General features: G+C 48.4%; 1 protein-coding gene across 1 annotated transcript in view; it reads left to right on the top strand.

Annotated features, from left to right (window-relative positions):
- Window positions 1-294: 294 nt before the first annotated feature.
- Window positions 295-13,278, top strand: part of TALDO1 (transaldolase 1) — a 63,426-nt gene continuing 50,442 nt past the window's right edge. The window contains exon 1 of the mRNA XM_077458763.1: window positions 295-508. Within this exon, the coding sequence (XP_077314889.1) occupies window positions 409-508 (100 nt within the window). The 5' untranslated portion in view covers window positions 295-408. The remainder of the gene's footprint in view (window positions 509-13,278) is intronic.

Below are 13,278 nucleotides of genomic sequence, written 5' to 3'. Positions count from 1 at the left end.
TGACTTGTAATTCTGTCCTTGTTTGTTCTGTCCTACACTTCACAATCATCAGAACAGATTTCATACATCGCACACTGAGTTATCAATCACTTTCTTCCCATTGGTCCTTGTTATAAATCACTTTCTGCTGATTGGTCCGTGCACCCGTCGTTTATTTCCTGTCTTTCACAACGAGTCCGCCCCACGCCCCGCGGGTGAGTAGGCGAGGTCGGAACATGCGCTCCCTTGTACTGGTCCATGATTGGTTGGTAGTGACGCCTCTGCTCGTACTCGCGCTGCCCTCCTCGCGTGGTGTGTGTCGCGCGCTTGCCACCCCCATCCCTTCACTCCCATTGGACGGACTGATACGCGCCCCCCGGCCACCCGCAGGCATATATAGGACCAGTCGGCCCCATTCAGACCCCTGTTATGTCCAACTGTTCAGTGAAGAAGCAGAAGATGGAGGAGTCCGCGCTGGAGCAGCTGAAGAAGTACACGGTGGTGGTGGCTGATACCGGGGACTTCAAAGGTGAGGCTCCATGTGATGTGTGCATCCTCCCCGGGGGTCCTCCCTCATGTGTGACCCGTATGTGTGATGACAGCTGACTGTATGATTCTATACATCCTCCTCTACAATCCCATAGTATACTGACTGTACAATCGGATTGTACAATCTGCTATAGATGGATCTAAGCAATGCATTCAGGATACTGCAGTACATATCTGATGGTAGATATACAGAGGATTGTATAGTGTATGGTCACCCTAATGGCCCGTAAACACGATCCGAATATCATGCAACTTTATTCTCTTAATAGTCGCAAGTAGAAATTGAATAGGTTACTAAAGTCATGAAAAGTCTGGTACGACAGAAGAAAAAATCGGAAGTGATGTCATGTGTTTGTAATGTATTGTATATTCAGACGACAACTGTACTGACTAAACAAAAATCATACGATCTGGTATCGTACGAGGAAAATGTTCATGCTTGTCCGATGTTATAATATCGGATGAATTGTCGCGATCAGCTCTCGAAAGCTCTGTACTAACAATCCGATTATCGTACTATCGTGTCGAAGGCAGTATTTTTCGCCTGATTTTTTTTTTTTTACGGGTCATTTAGAATGATCAGAGAGATTCTTTACAGGATTGGATGTTGTGATCTATGAATGGTGCACAAGACACAGCGGGGATCACACGACACCTCCTCATTATCTGTGTGTGCCGGTGTCTTGTCGTATACTGTCCCTCATCAGATAGTGTCCGCCCCAGACTGCGCTTGCGCAGTACGGAGGACAAGGAGACGCTGAAAGTCTCCGAAGATGAACGGCGCCTGCGCACAGAGTCCGGGCTCAAGCCCCACCGTCCAAGTGGACGTAGAGTTAGAATAAAAATGTGCCAAGCGAGGCCGTGCCCGAAGCTTGACGAGTGAAGCGAGGGGCGCTGGTACGAAGTGCTTTTAATATCTACCGTATGTCCATTTGCATGGTGGGGCTTGAACCTGGCCTTAGAGCAGAAGGTACTATTAAGTGCGCAGGTGCCGTTCACCTTCGGAGACTTTCGGCGTATTGTCCTCTGTGCTGCGCAGTACGGGGTGGACACTATCCGATGGGGGGAGGGGAGACACACACTTCTCGGCAGAACACCGGTTTATGAATGTCAGGGGGCGTGTCACTGAGTTCAAGCAAAATGAATCCAATTTTCTGATTGGTGTGGACAGAAACTTTGTAGATGAGTAGATCGTTTGATGTGATTGATAAGAGTATGGTGTATCAAATGATCTTCTGATCGGGTGAGGAATCTATTCCTAGGATCTTATAGAAAGTTGTTCTGTGTATGGTCGCTATTAGAGAAATCTTATGTGGAGTACGATTTGTGCTCATAGCTGTGTTCCAAAGACGGCAATGGAGTTTGAGAGATTCTCGTAGGGCTCCTTCACAGGAACACAATAAGACTCAGAGCAATGCTGTGTAAAGAATCATGTTGACCATACAATGCGTGCGCTTAGGCTGGCCATACATTATACAATTCTCTTTTAGATTGACTAAAACCATAAGAGGTCAAATCTGAACACTTCTCATTTGTATGCGGACACATCCTTGCATGACATAGTTGACGCTAATGGTAAAGGAAATTGATTAAGAATATTGTATAACGTGTGGCCAGATTATTATTCAGGATTTATATAGCGACAGTTTACGCAGTGCATTACAATATAAAGGGATACAATAGATACAATACAGATACAATAAAATACAAGAGGATTAAGAGGGCCCTGCTCAGAAGAGTTTACAATCTAATAGATTTAGATATGTAAGTGAATACAGTGCCCCTTCACATGGGGTGGGATTTCAGGTGGACCTAATCAGATACTCAATGTAAAGCTGGCCATACAATCTGTACAATAATCTTTAGATCTACCATCCGCTGTGTAGTACAAGGGTGTGCCTGATTGGGTACAAATGGAATGGATTACATTCTGGGTAAAGAATACACCTGACAGATGAAACAAATCCTCCTACATACGTTGTACCTTTTTATCTGAAGTCTTCTCTCTACATCCAGTCAAATTCTAGAATTTACAGCAGATGTCAGAGCTTCAGAAAAAGGGGGTGGGGAGCTGAATTTACACTTTGTAGAGGCCAGTAAAGAGAAATCTGAATGGAGGGGAAGGATAAAGCCCACCGCCCCCCTTACACCGGAACAAAGCTGAGGCTGTCAATGTGCTGGAGCTCCCTCCCCTGTCACTTTGGTGTCAGATGTGTATCATTCTGATAGAGTAATGAAGCCACACAGAAATGACACTGAGGCTGGGTTCACACTAGTGCAATCAGACATCCCATGTGATCCACACTGCATTGCTGTGATGCAAATTCAGCCATACAAAATTTATGGCTGAAATCCCATTCACACCAAAATGGTGCAGGACACTTTTGATCCGCACTGGAATCCTATCACATGGGTGTTCACACCTATGCAGTCCAATTCCTGCACCATTTGATGGTTCACACTGCAATCTGCGAACCGATCTGTGGGTGTCCTGCAGTGCATATGTGAACCGGGGCTTGGTGCTCATGATTGTTCATATTTCATGTCTGAGGTTTAGTTACTTTAAGTCTGAGTGGCCACATGTAAATGGACTTGCACTTATTTACATCCAATTACCTGAGTCCGTCCAAAAAAGGGAAAAGGTCTGCCTTCTTGTGTTTTAAAGTGGTTGTAAACCCTTACAAACCACTTTGACCTACAGGTAAGCCTAGATTAAGGCTTACATGTAGGTCCAAGAAATATCTCCTAAACCTCCACGGTTTAGGAGATATTTACCCAAAGACAGCCACCGCTGTCTACGGCGCATGCACTGTAGACAGCGGTGCGCAGGCGCACTGGACAAGCCGCAGATCGCGGTGATATGCTGCGAGTGTCGGCTCCCGTGCGCATGCGTGGGAGTGACGTCATCGTGAATCACAGCACCGGAGCAGCGAGACACACCAAGAAGATGGACGCTCGGAACTACAGGGGACAGCGGTGACTTTGCTGGGCTCCTGTATCAGGTAAGTGACACATAATGGACTACTATGCGATGCATAGTAGTCCATTATGCTTTACCTTTGCAGGGAATCGGAGGAAGTAAACCCATTAGGGTTTACTTCCTCTTTAGGCATGTCAGATCCGTGATAGTCTGATATAAGTGGACACAGTTGTCACCTATTCATTTAAATTTGGGTCCAGAACCTGGCAGTAGATTGAATGGATGCCGATGTCACAAAAATGAGTTTCATTTTTCAACAATTCGGTGTGGGATCTGTTCAGGGATGTCATGTTGAAAAGACTGGACACACCCTATTTTAACGGACCCTGAGAGCTCATAGACACCGCTGTGATTAAATGACCGATCAGTGTACAAATGGCATATAATAATCATTTACAGCTGTATAGTTCTTCTTCCTTTCCTGTACATTTTTTTTTTTTTCCCCATTTCAATATTTTTAGTTCCTTTTCCACATTTACAGTAAAAAGGAAAGGGAAAGATCTCTTATACATATTCAAACTACTTCTCATAACACTCATTGTTTTCAATATTCATATAAATACAAAAAAAAGATAGTTTTACATTTGGTACCCGACTGGTTCGATCTTTTATTTTTTATTTTTTATTTTTTTTATTTATATCAGGAAATGGGTCCACACAGACCAACAGAGTACAAACTTTACACATAGTTTACAGATAGCGAGGCAATATATGAAGTACAACATCAATAATCTGGCATTATCGCCAAGAAGAATAAACAGCAGTATGTGGATTCGGGATTTCACGTCATCCTGTGGTCTCACTTCCCAGTTTCTTTTTAACTAACTAGGTATCCCTATCGATACCACTGCCAGTGTACGGGGGGGGGGGGGGGATAGGTGAAGCATTGGGGAGGGAAGGACAGAGGGGTGAAGAGAAGACAGGGGGGTAAATCAAGTATGGGGTATAAAGGGGGGAGGGAATGTAAGAAGGGGGGGGGGAGCAAGGTGTGCTACCCAATCATGGAGTGCGCATATGACCATACTGAATTACAGATGTGGGGCCCATCCCTATGGCCCCCAGGCTCAGCGGATCTTGGGTGCTGCATACAGTATCACCCGTCTGTGTCCACCCATCTCAGGGCCTGGCCCTCAGCCGAGTATATGAACGCAGTCCAACCTTGCCAGGTTTTAGTGAAAGTCTCCTCTCTATTTTGCGCTGTGAGGATAAGATCCTCCATTTTCCTAATGTCCTCCACTTTACGCAGCCAGAGGTCAATGGTCGGCGGGAGGGGCGATTTCCAATGGAGTGGTATGCAGGCCTTAGCTGCATCAAGTAGGTGGCGGATCACCGATTTCTGGTATTTCCTGTTGGGTACGTCGGAGGCATGCAAGAGATAAAGAGCTGGGTCGTCTGTGAGAGGCAGGGCCGTGAATTGTCTCCCGCACCAATTTCCAAAAGTGTGTGAGTTTTGGGCATGACCAAAAGATATGCAGCAGAGTCCCTTTGTCTGCGAGGCATCGCCAACACAGGTCTGATGTATTCGGGTAGAGCTGATGGAGTAATGAAGAGGTCCTATACCAACGTGAGATAATTTTGTAATTTGTTTCTTGGATCTTGGCACAGATCGAAGATTTGTGGGTAAATCTGAGTATACGTTGTCTCTTGGTGCTGTTGAATTGGCAATCTAACTCTTTCTCCTATTTAAGTAGGCCCGGAGGAATAAAGTCTGCTGAGGGAGAGTTTAGAAGATTATAAGTCCGAGTGTGTGTGACAGGACACCCGCGTCAGTGCAGAGCACCTCCAGGGCCGTGAGCGTCTGAGCGTCTCCCCAGGGGGGTGGGATCGTAGAGCGGAAATGTGTGAGTTGGAGCGTCCTCAGGAAGTCTAGTCGGAGCGGGCCCGCAGGGTCTAGTAACTCTGCCGTCGTTTTCCAGCGCCCCCCTGCACTAAAGTGGGATGCTTGATGTAGTCCTGCCTCCTCCAAGTTCCCAAGACTCCCATCGTGAAGACCTGGAATAAATGGGTTGCCTATGATGGGGTACAGGGGTGAGTTTGGGGAGGAAAGGGGTGTTGGCGAAGGTCTGCGCTCGGATAGTTTCGCAGAGTTACCAATCAGTGGGTGATGTTTAATCACACCCGGCAAATCCGAGTAGCACCATGGCATCCTCCGGAGTGGAAACACTTTGTGCCTGTTCCAGCTGGGCCCACAGCTTGGTGTTCTGATGGCGGCACCAATCTATGAGCCTCCCCAGATGAACCGCCTGATAGTAGGCTCGAATATTTGGTAGGGCTAAACCGCCACGTAATTTGGGGAGCACCAAGAGTTTGTGAGCGAGTCTAGGTCTTTTTTTCGCCCATACGAATTCCGTGAATGCAGATCGAACCCTTTTAAAGAAGGCGGAAGGTATATGTATAGGTAGGGCCTGCATCAGGTAGAGAATTTTCGGGAGGACGGACATCTTTAAGATGTTACAACATCCCATCCAGGAGTGCATACCCGACTGCCATTTGGACAAAAGTGATTTTATTTCCAACAGTAGCGGAGGGAAGTTATACTCATACAGTTTCGAGAGTGTATGTGGGTTATACGTACCGAGGTACTTCAGAGCCGTGTTCGTCCACTTCAGGGTAAAGCTAGCTTGGAGGTGGGTAAGCTGCGCCGCCGGTATCCCCACGCCCATTGCCTCAGACTTGGCGAAATTAATTTTTAAATTTGAGAGTGTCCCGTACGTTTTCGAATTCCCGCATCAAATTTGGAAGGGATACCACTGGGTTGGAGATTGAGAACAGGTCGTCCGTGTAGGCCGATACTTTGTGTTGGGTGTGTTTAACCGCGATGCCCGCTATGTTCGGATTTGATCTAATGTGGCAGAGGAACGGTTCGAAGGAGAGCGCGAATAAGAGGTGAAAGCGGGCATCCCTGTCGCGTCCCGTTCGTGATCCGGAAAGGTTCGGACAGCACCCCATTGGCCCTAACCCTGGCCGATGGTGTGGTATATATGGCCTGGATCCACCCTAACATGGTGTTGCCCAGTCCTATGTGGCGTAGTGTGGCAGACATAAAATCCCAGCTAACCCTGTCAAAGGTTTTCTCAGTGTCCGTGCTGAGAAAGACACTTGGCCTGTTCTCCATGTTAGCAGTATACAGCAGGTTCAAGACTTTAGTGGTGTTGTCTCTAGCCTCTCTGGTGGGTACGAAGCCTACCTGGTCAAGGTGTATCAGATCGGGGATGTATGATTGTAGCCTCATGGCTATGATCTTAGTGAATAGTTTAAGATCCGTGCTCAAAAGAGAGATTGGGCGATAGTTCCTGCATAGGGATGGGTCCTTTCCTTCTTTAGGGATCACTGCTATATGTGCCTGTAATGTGGCCTCATGGAGCGTACTCCCCTTAGTAAGGTCATTGAAAAGGTGTAGCAGATGATGTCCAAGGGATGGGAGTAAGGTCTTGTAATATTGTAGTGTTAGGCCATCCGGGCCCGGGGCCTTCCCTCTCTTGGTGTTATTAATTGCCTGTTGGATTTCGGACAGTGTTATAGGTTCCTCCAAGACGTCCCGTATTTCCGTCGACAGGGTGGGCATGTTGGAGGAGGCTATATAGTCATCTATTTGTACTGGGGAGGGTCGGGTATTCAAGTTGTATTGACTCGTAGAAAGACTTGAATGTATTGGTAATATGTTGGGTTAGCGTCTCTCGCGTCCCCTGGGAGGATAGGACAAATGGAATATAAGACGCCGCCCGTTGGGTTTTCAAAGATTGCGCGAGTAAACTACCACATTTATTGCCCGATTCGTAAATTTTTACAGGAGATCTGGAGAGCCGCCTTAGCTTTAAAAAAGAGAAGGTCGTTTATCTGGGAACGGATCGTATCAAGCTCAGCACCCAAAGGAGTATTCGGTGTCCGTTTATGTTTAGCTTCCAAATTTTGAAGTTTACTGAATAACTCAGTCAGTTGGGCAGTTCGCTGTCTTTTAAGTCGTGCACCGTGTTTAATTAGTATTCCGCGGATCACCGCCTTGTGCGCCTCCCAAACCAGACCTGCATCACATTCCCCCGTACCGTTAGTGTGGAAATAAATAATGAGAGATTTCTGACGTCACTTCTGACAGCACCGTGGCGTCCTGGAGGAGGCTCTCATTGAATCTCCACGTTTTTTTCTGTCCCTTGTAAAAGTCTGTCAAAGCATATTGTAGAGTAACTGGGGCATGGTCAGACCACGTAATAGAACTTATAGTGGATCCTTTGACTGCCTGAAGCTGGTTGTGTGGCATCAAAAAAGTCGATACGTGAGTACCCGTGGTGCGGTCTAGAGAAAAAGGTATAATCCCGTTCCCGGGGTGGAGGAGACGCCACACATCCACCAGTTGCGCGGCATGTAAGGCTGCGTGGGTAGCTCTCCTCATTCCCAGAGGGAAGGAGGACTGCCCCGTGGAGGTATCCTCCGCGGGTATTAGTGGAACGTTTAGATCACCACCTATGATTAGTTGGCCTTCCGAAAATTTTAGGAGTAGGTTTAAGTGTCTCTTCACAAACAGGTCTTGTCTGCTGTTGGGGGCGTAGAAGTTGGCAATGGTAACCCTCACACCGCCAACTAGGCCTTTAAGGAATAAAAACCTCCCCCCTGGGTCTGATTTTAGGTCCAGCAGAGTCCACGGCACTCTGGCCGCTATTTGAATGGAGACTCCTCTAGATTTGGCCTCCGTGTATGTAGAGTGGTAGACTGTCGGGTAGTATCTGTTTTTCAAGATGGGGAACTTGTTTTCCCTAAAGTGAGTTTCTTGTAACAAGACTATATCCGCGTGTTGTCGTTTCATGTCGTTCAACAACATGCGTCTCTTCTCAGGGACGTTCAGTCCCTTTGCATTAAGGGTGACAATGTTAAGCACATCCATGATTGGGTAGGGGTAGTAGAAGCGGGAAGGGTAAGAAAAGAAGATACAAGACGTGTGGGTAGAGGGTTGAGGCGATAGAGAGCAGTAGCGATAGGGTAGAGGGGTAAAGAAATTTTAAGGGTGTGGCCGAGAGGGAGAGGACTCCCAGTCAGCACTGTCCAACGGAGTTGGACAACTAGAATGCAGCAACTGGCTGCTATAACGCCCACTGGGTGAACCCGGATGCAAGGCGTCGACCTATGTGGGGGAGTGTACAGAGCGGGCGGTACCCCCGACCCCCCGGGACCCCAGGCCAAGTTTGTATGTGTAGATGTGTATAGTTAAATAATGCCCGTATGGGCACGGCTAGATGCCCACGTTTTGGGCATAAGGCAAGAAACATCCCCGGATTCATGTCTCTCCAAAGTGTTGCATGGGTGGCCTCTCCACTCCCACAGGAGTGGGCAAACGTGTATTAAACGTCCTGGGCCCGGCATCTCTCCACGCCTCCCAGAAATGTCTCCAGCAGCCGTGGTGGCTGTGTGGCGGGGGCAAAGACCATAAAAGGGGGGATGTCAAGACACGGGAGAGTAATACTGATGGGGGGTGTAAAAAGTCAACCAGTGCAGAACAACATACAAAGTGTCATAAGGTGTAATCATGTCTCGCGGGTTCCATCAGCATATGTGGACAGGGTGCGGGAGCGACCACGGGACCTCCTGGAGCGAGCTGGTGGGGCAGGCCCCTCCGACGTGGGACCCAAACGGCCCGCTGGCCGTTGGATCTTCATCAGCCAATTCGGGACCGGTTCCGCCCCCAGGAAAGCAAAGAGGGCGGGGTGTGAAGGAGCCGCTATCCATGCGAAAGAGGACTGTTAGGGGGTAGCCCCATCTGTATGTGCAACCGTGGCGTCTCGCAACTTCAAGGGCCGGTTTCAGCATGGCACGGCGCTGTAGTGTTGCCCTGGATAGGTCCGGGAGTATCTGGATCTGTGCACCATCAGTCAATGACCCCATGTTCCCATGCCTTCTTCAGGAGTACTTCCTTTTGTGCATATCTGTGGAGGCGGCACAGAACATCACGGGGCCTTGCCGGGTCGGTAGATCTGGGACCTAGCGCCCGGTGGACCCGGTCGATTTCCAGAGGGCGGCGGGTCACCCAGAAGCCTGTGAAAAATTGCGGTAACAGTCTCTGCCAAATCCTCCGGACCTGTAGCCTCCGGGAGACCCCGCAGCCGCAAGTTGTTGCGGCGACTGCGGTCTTCCATTTCCTCTAAATGGAGCTGCATCTCCTGCGTCACCGCTGCATGGGAAGCCTGCGCGTGTTCCAGGGCTTGCACCCTAGTTTCCAGCGAGGTGATCTGGGTTTCCCCGGAGGTGACCCGGTCTTCTATTGCGTGCAGCTCTGTTCTCACCTCTTGTATGTCCCTGTTATGTGCTTCTTCTATCCGTATGATTAGGGTTTCAGTATCTGCTCTCGTGGGGAGTGCCTTAATGTCCGCCCTCGTAGGCAGGGCCCGCAGCATTCTGCGGAGGTCATCGTCCAGGTTTCCCTGGTTTGCGGTAGAGCCAGCCATCTCAGGATGTACCATGGTTGGAGCTCCTGATAGGGGTTTTGAGGCGGGTGCTGTGTGAGTGGTCTGTGTCTCAGTCCCGTGGGGGACTGTTTCCGTGTGGGGCCTCCGAGGAGTGGTGGCGGTGGCAGCCGGGGAAGTGCACGGGCTCCCTCTGAAGAATCGTTGGATATCGGGTTGTGAGGGTCGACTGTGTCTCGCGGGTCGCTGATCGTGTCCCGTATCGTTTGGGGGTTTGCATGCCGAGGTCACATCTGGTAAAGTTGTATCGTGGCCTGTATGGTCCGGGTCAGGCTGGGGGCTCCGCCGGGGTTCAACTTCACCCCGCCATCATCCAGTCATTGGAGGGGGGCTCAGCTGCATATGCGGAGGTCCGGAGAAACCCCAGAGTGCAGCGTCACAGGCCTAGACCCACCCACCCCCTCAGTCACGGGCTGTGAGTACTGTCCAGACGGGTCAGGGCCCAGGGGACTGAGTGGGCAGGAGTGGGGAGGGAAAGATCTGTGTCCCCCTAGAAGGCCAAAACGGCCGCAGTGTCAGCTGGTGTGGCCGCCGCCCCAGGAAACTGTGGGGATGTGTAGGCCGCGCTAGGCCCGAGCGGACCGCCGCGTCTCCGGGCCCCAGCGAGGCCTTCAGGGCGCGCTCCACTGCCCTCCGCTCTCACACAGGGGGTTAGGAAAGGGACCCCTACCTCTGTCTCCACGCTGTGGACTCCGGTAGGCTTCTAGGCCGCAAGATGGCGGCGGCCTGGGTGTAGCAAGATGACGGCGGCCGCGGAAGGCTGAGAGTCCGATCCAGCCGTGCACTGCCTGCAATCCGCGGTAATTTCGGCTGAATATGTCTCCAGGGGTCTCAGGGGACTATGCAAGCTCGATTTGGGGGTCGATTCCCCTATGCAGCCCTGCGATGGTGGTGGATTTGCCGTGGAGGTCCGGAGCTCCCCAAGGAAACGTCTGTCGCCGCCCACTACCGGACACGCCCTGGTTCGATCTTTAATATACCTCTACAAAAGGTTAAAGGCAGAGAGGAGACTTCACCCTTAAATGTATCCACATTATGACCCATCCAAGAGGAAAAAAAAGGGGGGGGGTAAGTATTCTACCCCCTATGACTTACATTCTCACCCAAGAAGTCCTATCTTAGTCTTGCTGTTTCCCTTTTACCTGTAGCTGTCTTCCTTAAGTTCAATATATATATAAGGTGGGGATTCCTCTCCTATCCCCACTACCCTCCTGGAAAAAAAGTTTGTGAGAGAAAAAAAAAAGTAAAAACACCCGTGCTTACACACATATATACACACATGTATACACACCTACGTATCCCCTCCCCACCCCCACCCATCCTTTCCTGTACATTTTAAAGTGGAGTTCCACCCATTTAAAAGTCAGCAGCTACAAAAAGTGTAGCTGCTGACTTGTAAAAATCAGACGCTGTCCAGCGATGTGACGGCACGGAACCTCGCTCCTCTCCCCCTCCTCTCCGTGGCACCGGCATTACTCCTGTGGGTGCCCGGCTGTGGCTTCAGACGGGTGCGCACTGCGAATGGCCGGACAATCTTCTGGGAGCTGTGATGTGTCCCAGAAGATTGGGGGGGGTGACATGCGGCATGTCATGGGGTCACCTACACTTAAAGCGGAAGTCCCATTATTGGGTGGAACTTCACTTTAAAGTGCTAAATTCAAAAGGTGGTTTTGGTTTTTGTTTAACCTTGATGCATTTTGTGCATTAACCACTTGACCACTGGGCACTTAAACACCCTTAATAACCAGACCAATTTTCAGCTTTCGGTGCTCTCGCATTTTGAATGACAATTACTCAGTCATGCAACACTGGACCTATATGAAATTTTTGTCCTTTTTTTCACACAAATAGAGCTTTCTTTTGGTGGTATTTAATCACCGCTGGGTTTTTTTTTTTTGTGCTATAAAAGAAAAAATACCGAAAATTCTGTAAAAAAAAACGAATTTTTCTTTGTTTCTGTTAGAAAATTTAGCAGATTAGAAATTTTTTCTTCATAAATTTTGGCCAAAATTTATACTACTACATATCTTTGGTAAAAATAAGTACAAATTGGTGGATATTATTTGGTCTTTGTGAAAGTTATAGAGTCCACAAGCTATGGTGCCAATATCTGAAAATTGATCACACCTGAAGGACTGACGGCCTATTTCAATTCTTGAGACCCTAACATGCCAGAAAAGTACAAATACCCCCCAAATGACCCCTTTTTGGAAAGAAGACATTCCAAGGTATTTAGTAAGAGGCATGATGAGTTTTTTGAAGTTGTCATTTTTTCCCACAATTCTTTGCAAAATCAAGATTTTTTACTTTTTTTTTTTTTTTTCACAAAATTGTCATATTATCAGGTTATTTCTCACACACAGCATATGCATACCACAAATTACACCCCAAAACACATTCTGCTATTACTCCCGAGTATGGTGATACCACATGTGTGAGACTTTTACACAGCGTGGCCACATACAGAGGCCCAACATGCAGGGAGCGCCATCAGGCGTTCTGGAGCACCCAGGACAATTCTGACATTTCTCTCCTACATGTAAAAATCATCATTTATTTGCTAGAAAATTACATAGAACTCCAAAACATTATATATGTTTTTTTAGCAAACACCCTGGAGAATACAATGGTGGTCTTTGCAACTTTTTATCTCGCACGGTATTTGCGCAGTAATTTTTCGAATGCTTTTTTTTGGAAAAAAAACTGTTTTGTGCTTAAAAAAAAAAAAAAACACAGTAAAGTTAGCCCAATTTTTGCATAATGTGAAAGATGAAGTTACGCTGAGTAAATAGATACCTAATATGTCACTCTTCAAAATTGCACACGCTCGTGGAATGGCGGCAAACGTCGCTACTTAAAAATCCCCATAGGCGACGATTTACATTTTTTTTACTGGTTATATGTTTTGAGTTACAGAGGAGGTCTAGGGCTAGAATTATTTCTCTCGCTCTAACGTTCGCAGCGATACCTCACATGTGTGGTTTGAACACCGTTTTCATATGTGGGCGGGACTTACGCATGCGTTCGCTTCTGCATGCGAGCACATGGGGACAGGGGCGCTTTAAAAAAAACATTTTTTTTTTATTGTTCATTTTACTTTATTTATTTTAGTTTGACATTTTTTTCCCCAAAAATAATTTTTTTTGTGTTGCGGGGCGTTGCGGGGCGTTGCGGAGCGTTGCGGGGCGTTGCGGAGCGTTGCGGGGCGTTGCGGAGCGTTGCGGGGCGTTGCGGAGCGTTGCGGAGCGTTGCGGGGCGTTGCGGGGCGTTGCGGGGCGTTGCAGGGTTAATTTTCGGTGAGCAGCGATGTTGGCACTGCAG

The sequence above is a fragment of the Lithobates pipiens genome, unplaced genomic scaffold (assembly GCF_037356315.1).
Source record: "Lithobates pipiens isolate NorthernLeopardFrog02 unplaced genomic scaffold, aLitPip1_a1.2 Scaffold_10, whole genome shotgun sequence".
NCBI lineage: Eukaryota > Metazoa > Chordata > Amphibia > Anura > Ranidae > Lithobates > Lithobates pipiens.
Note: the sequence above shows the minus strand (reverse complement) of the source record. Positions and strands in the feature narration are given on the sequence as shown.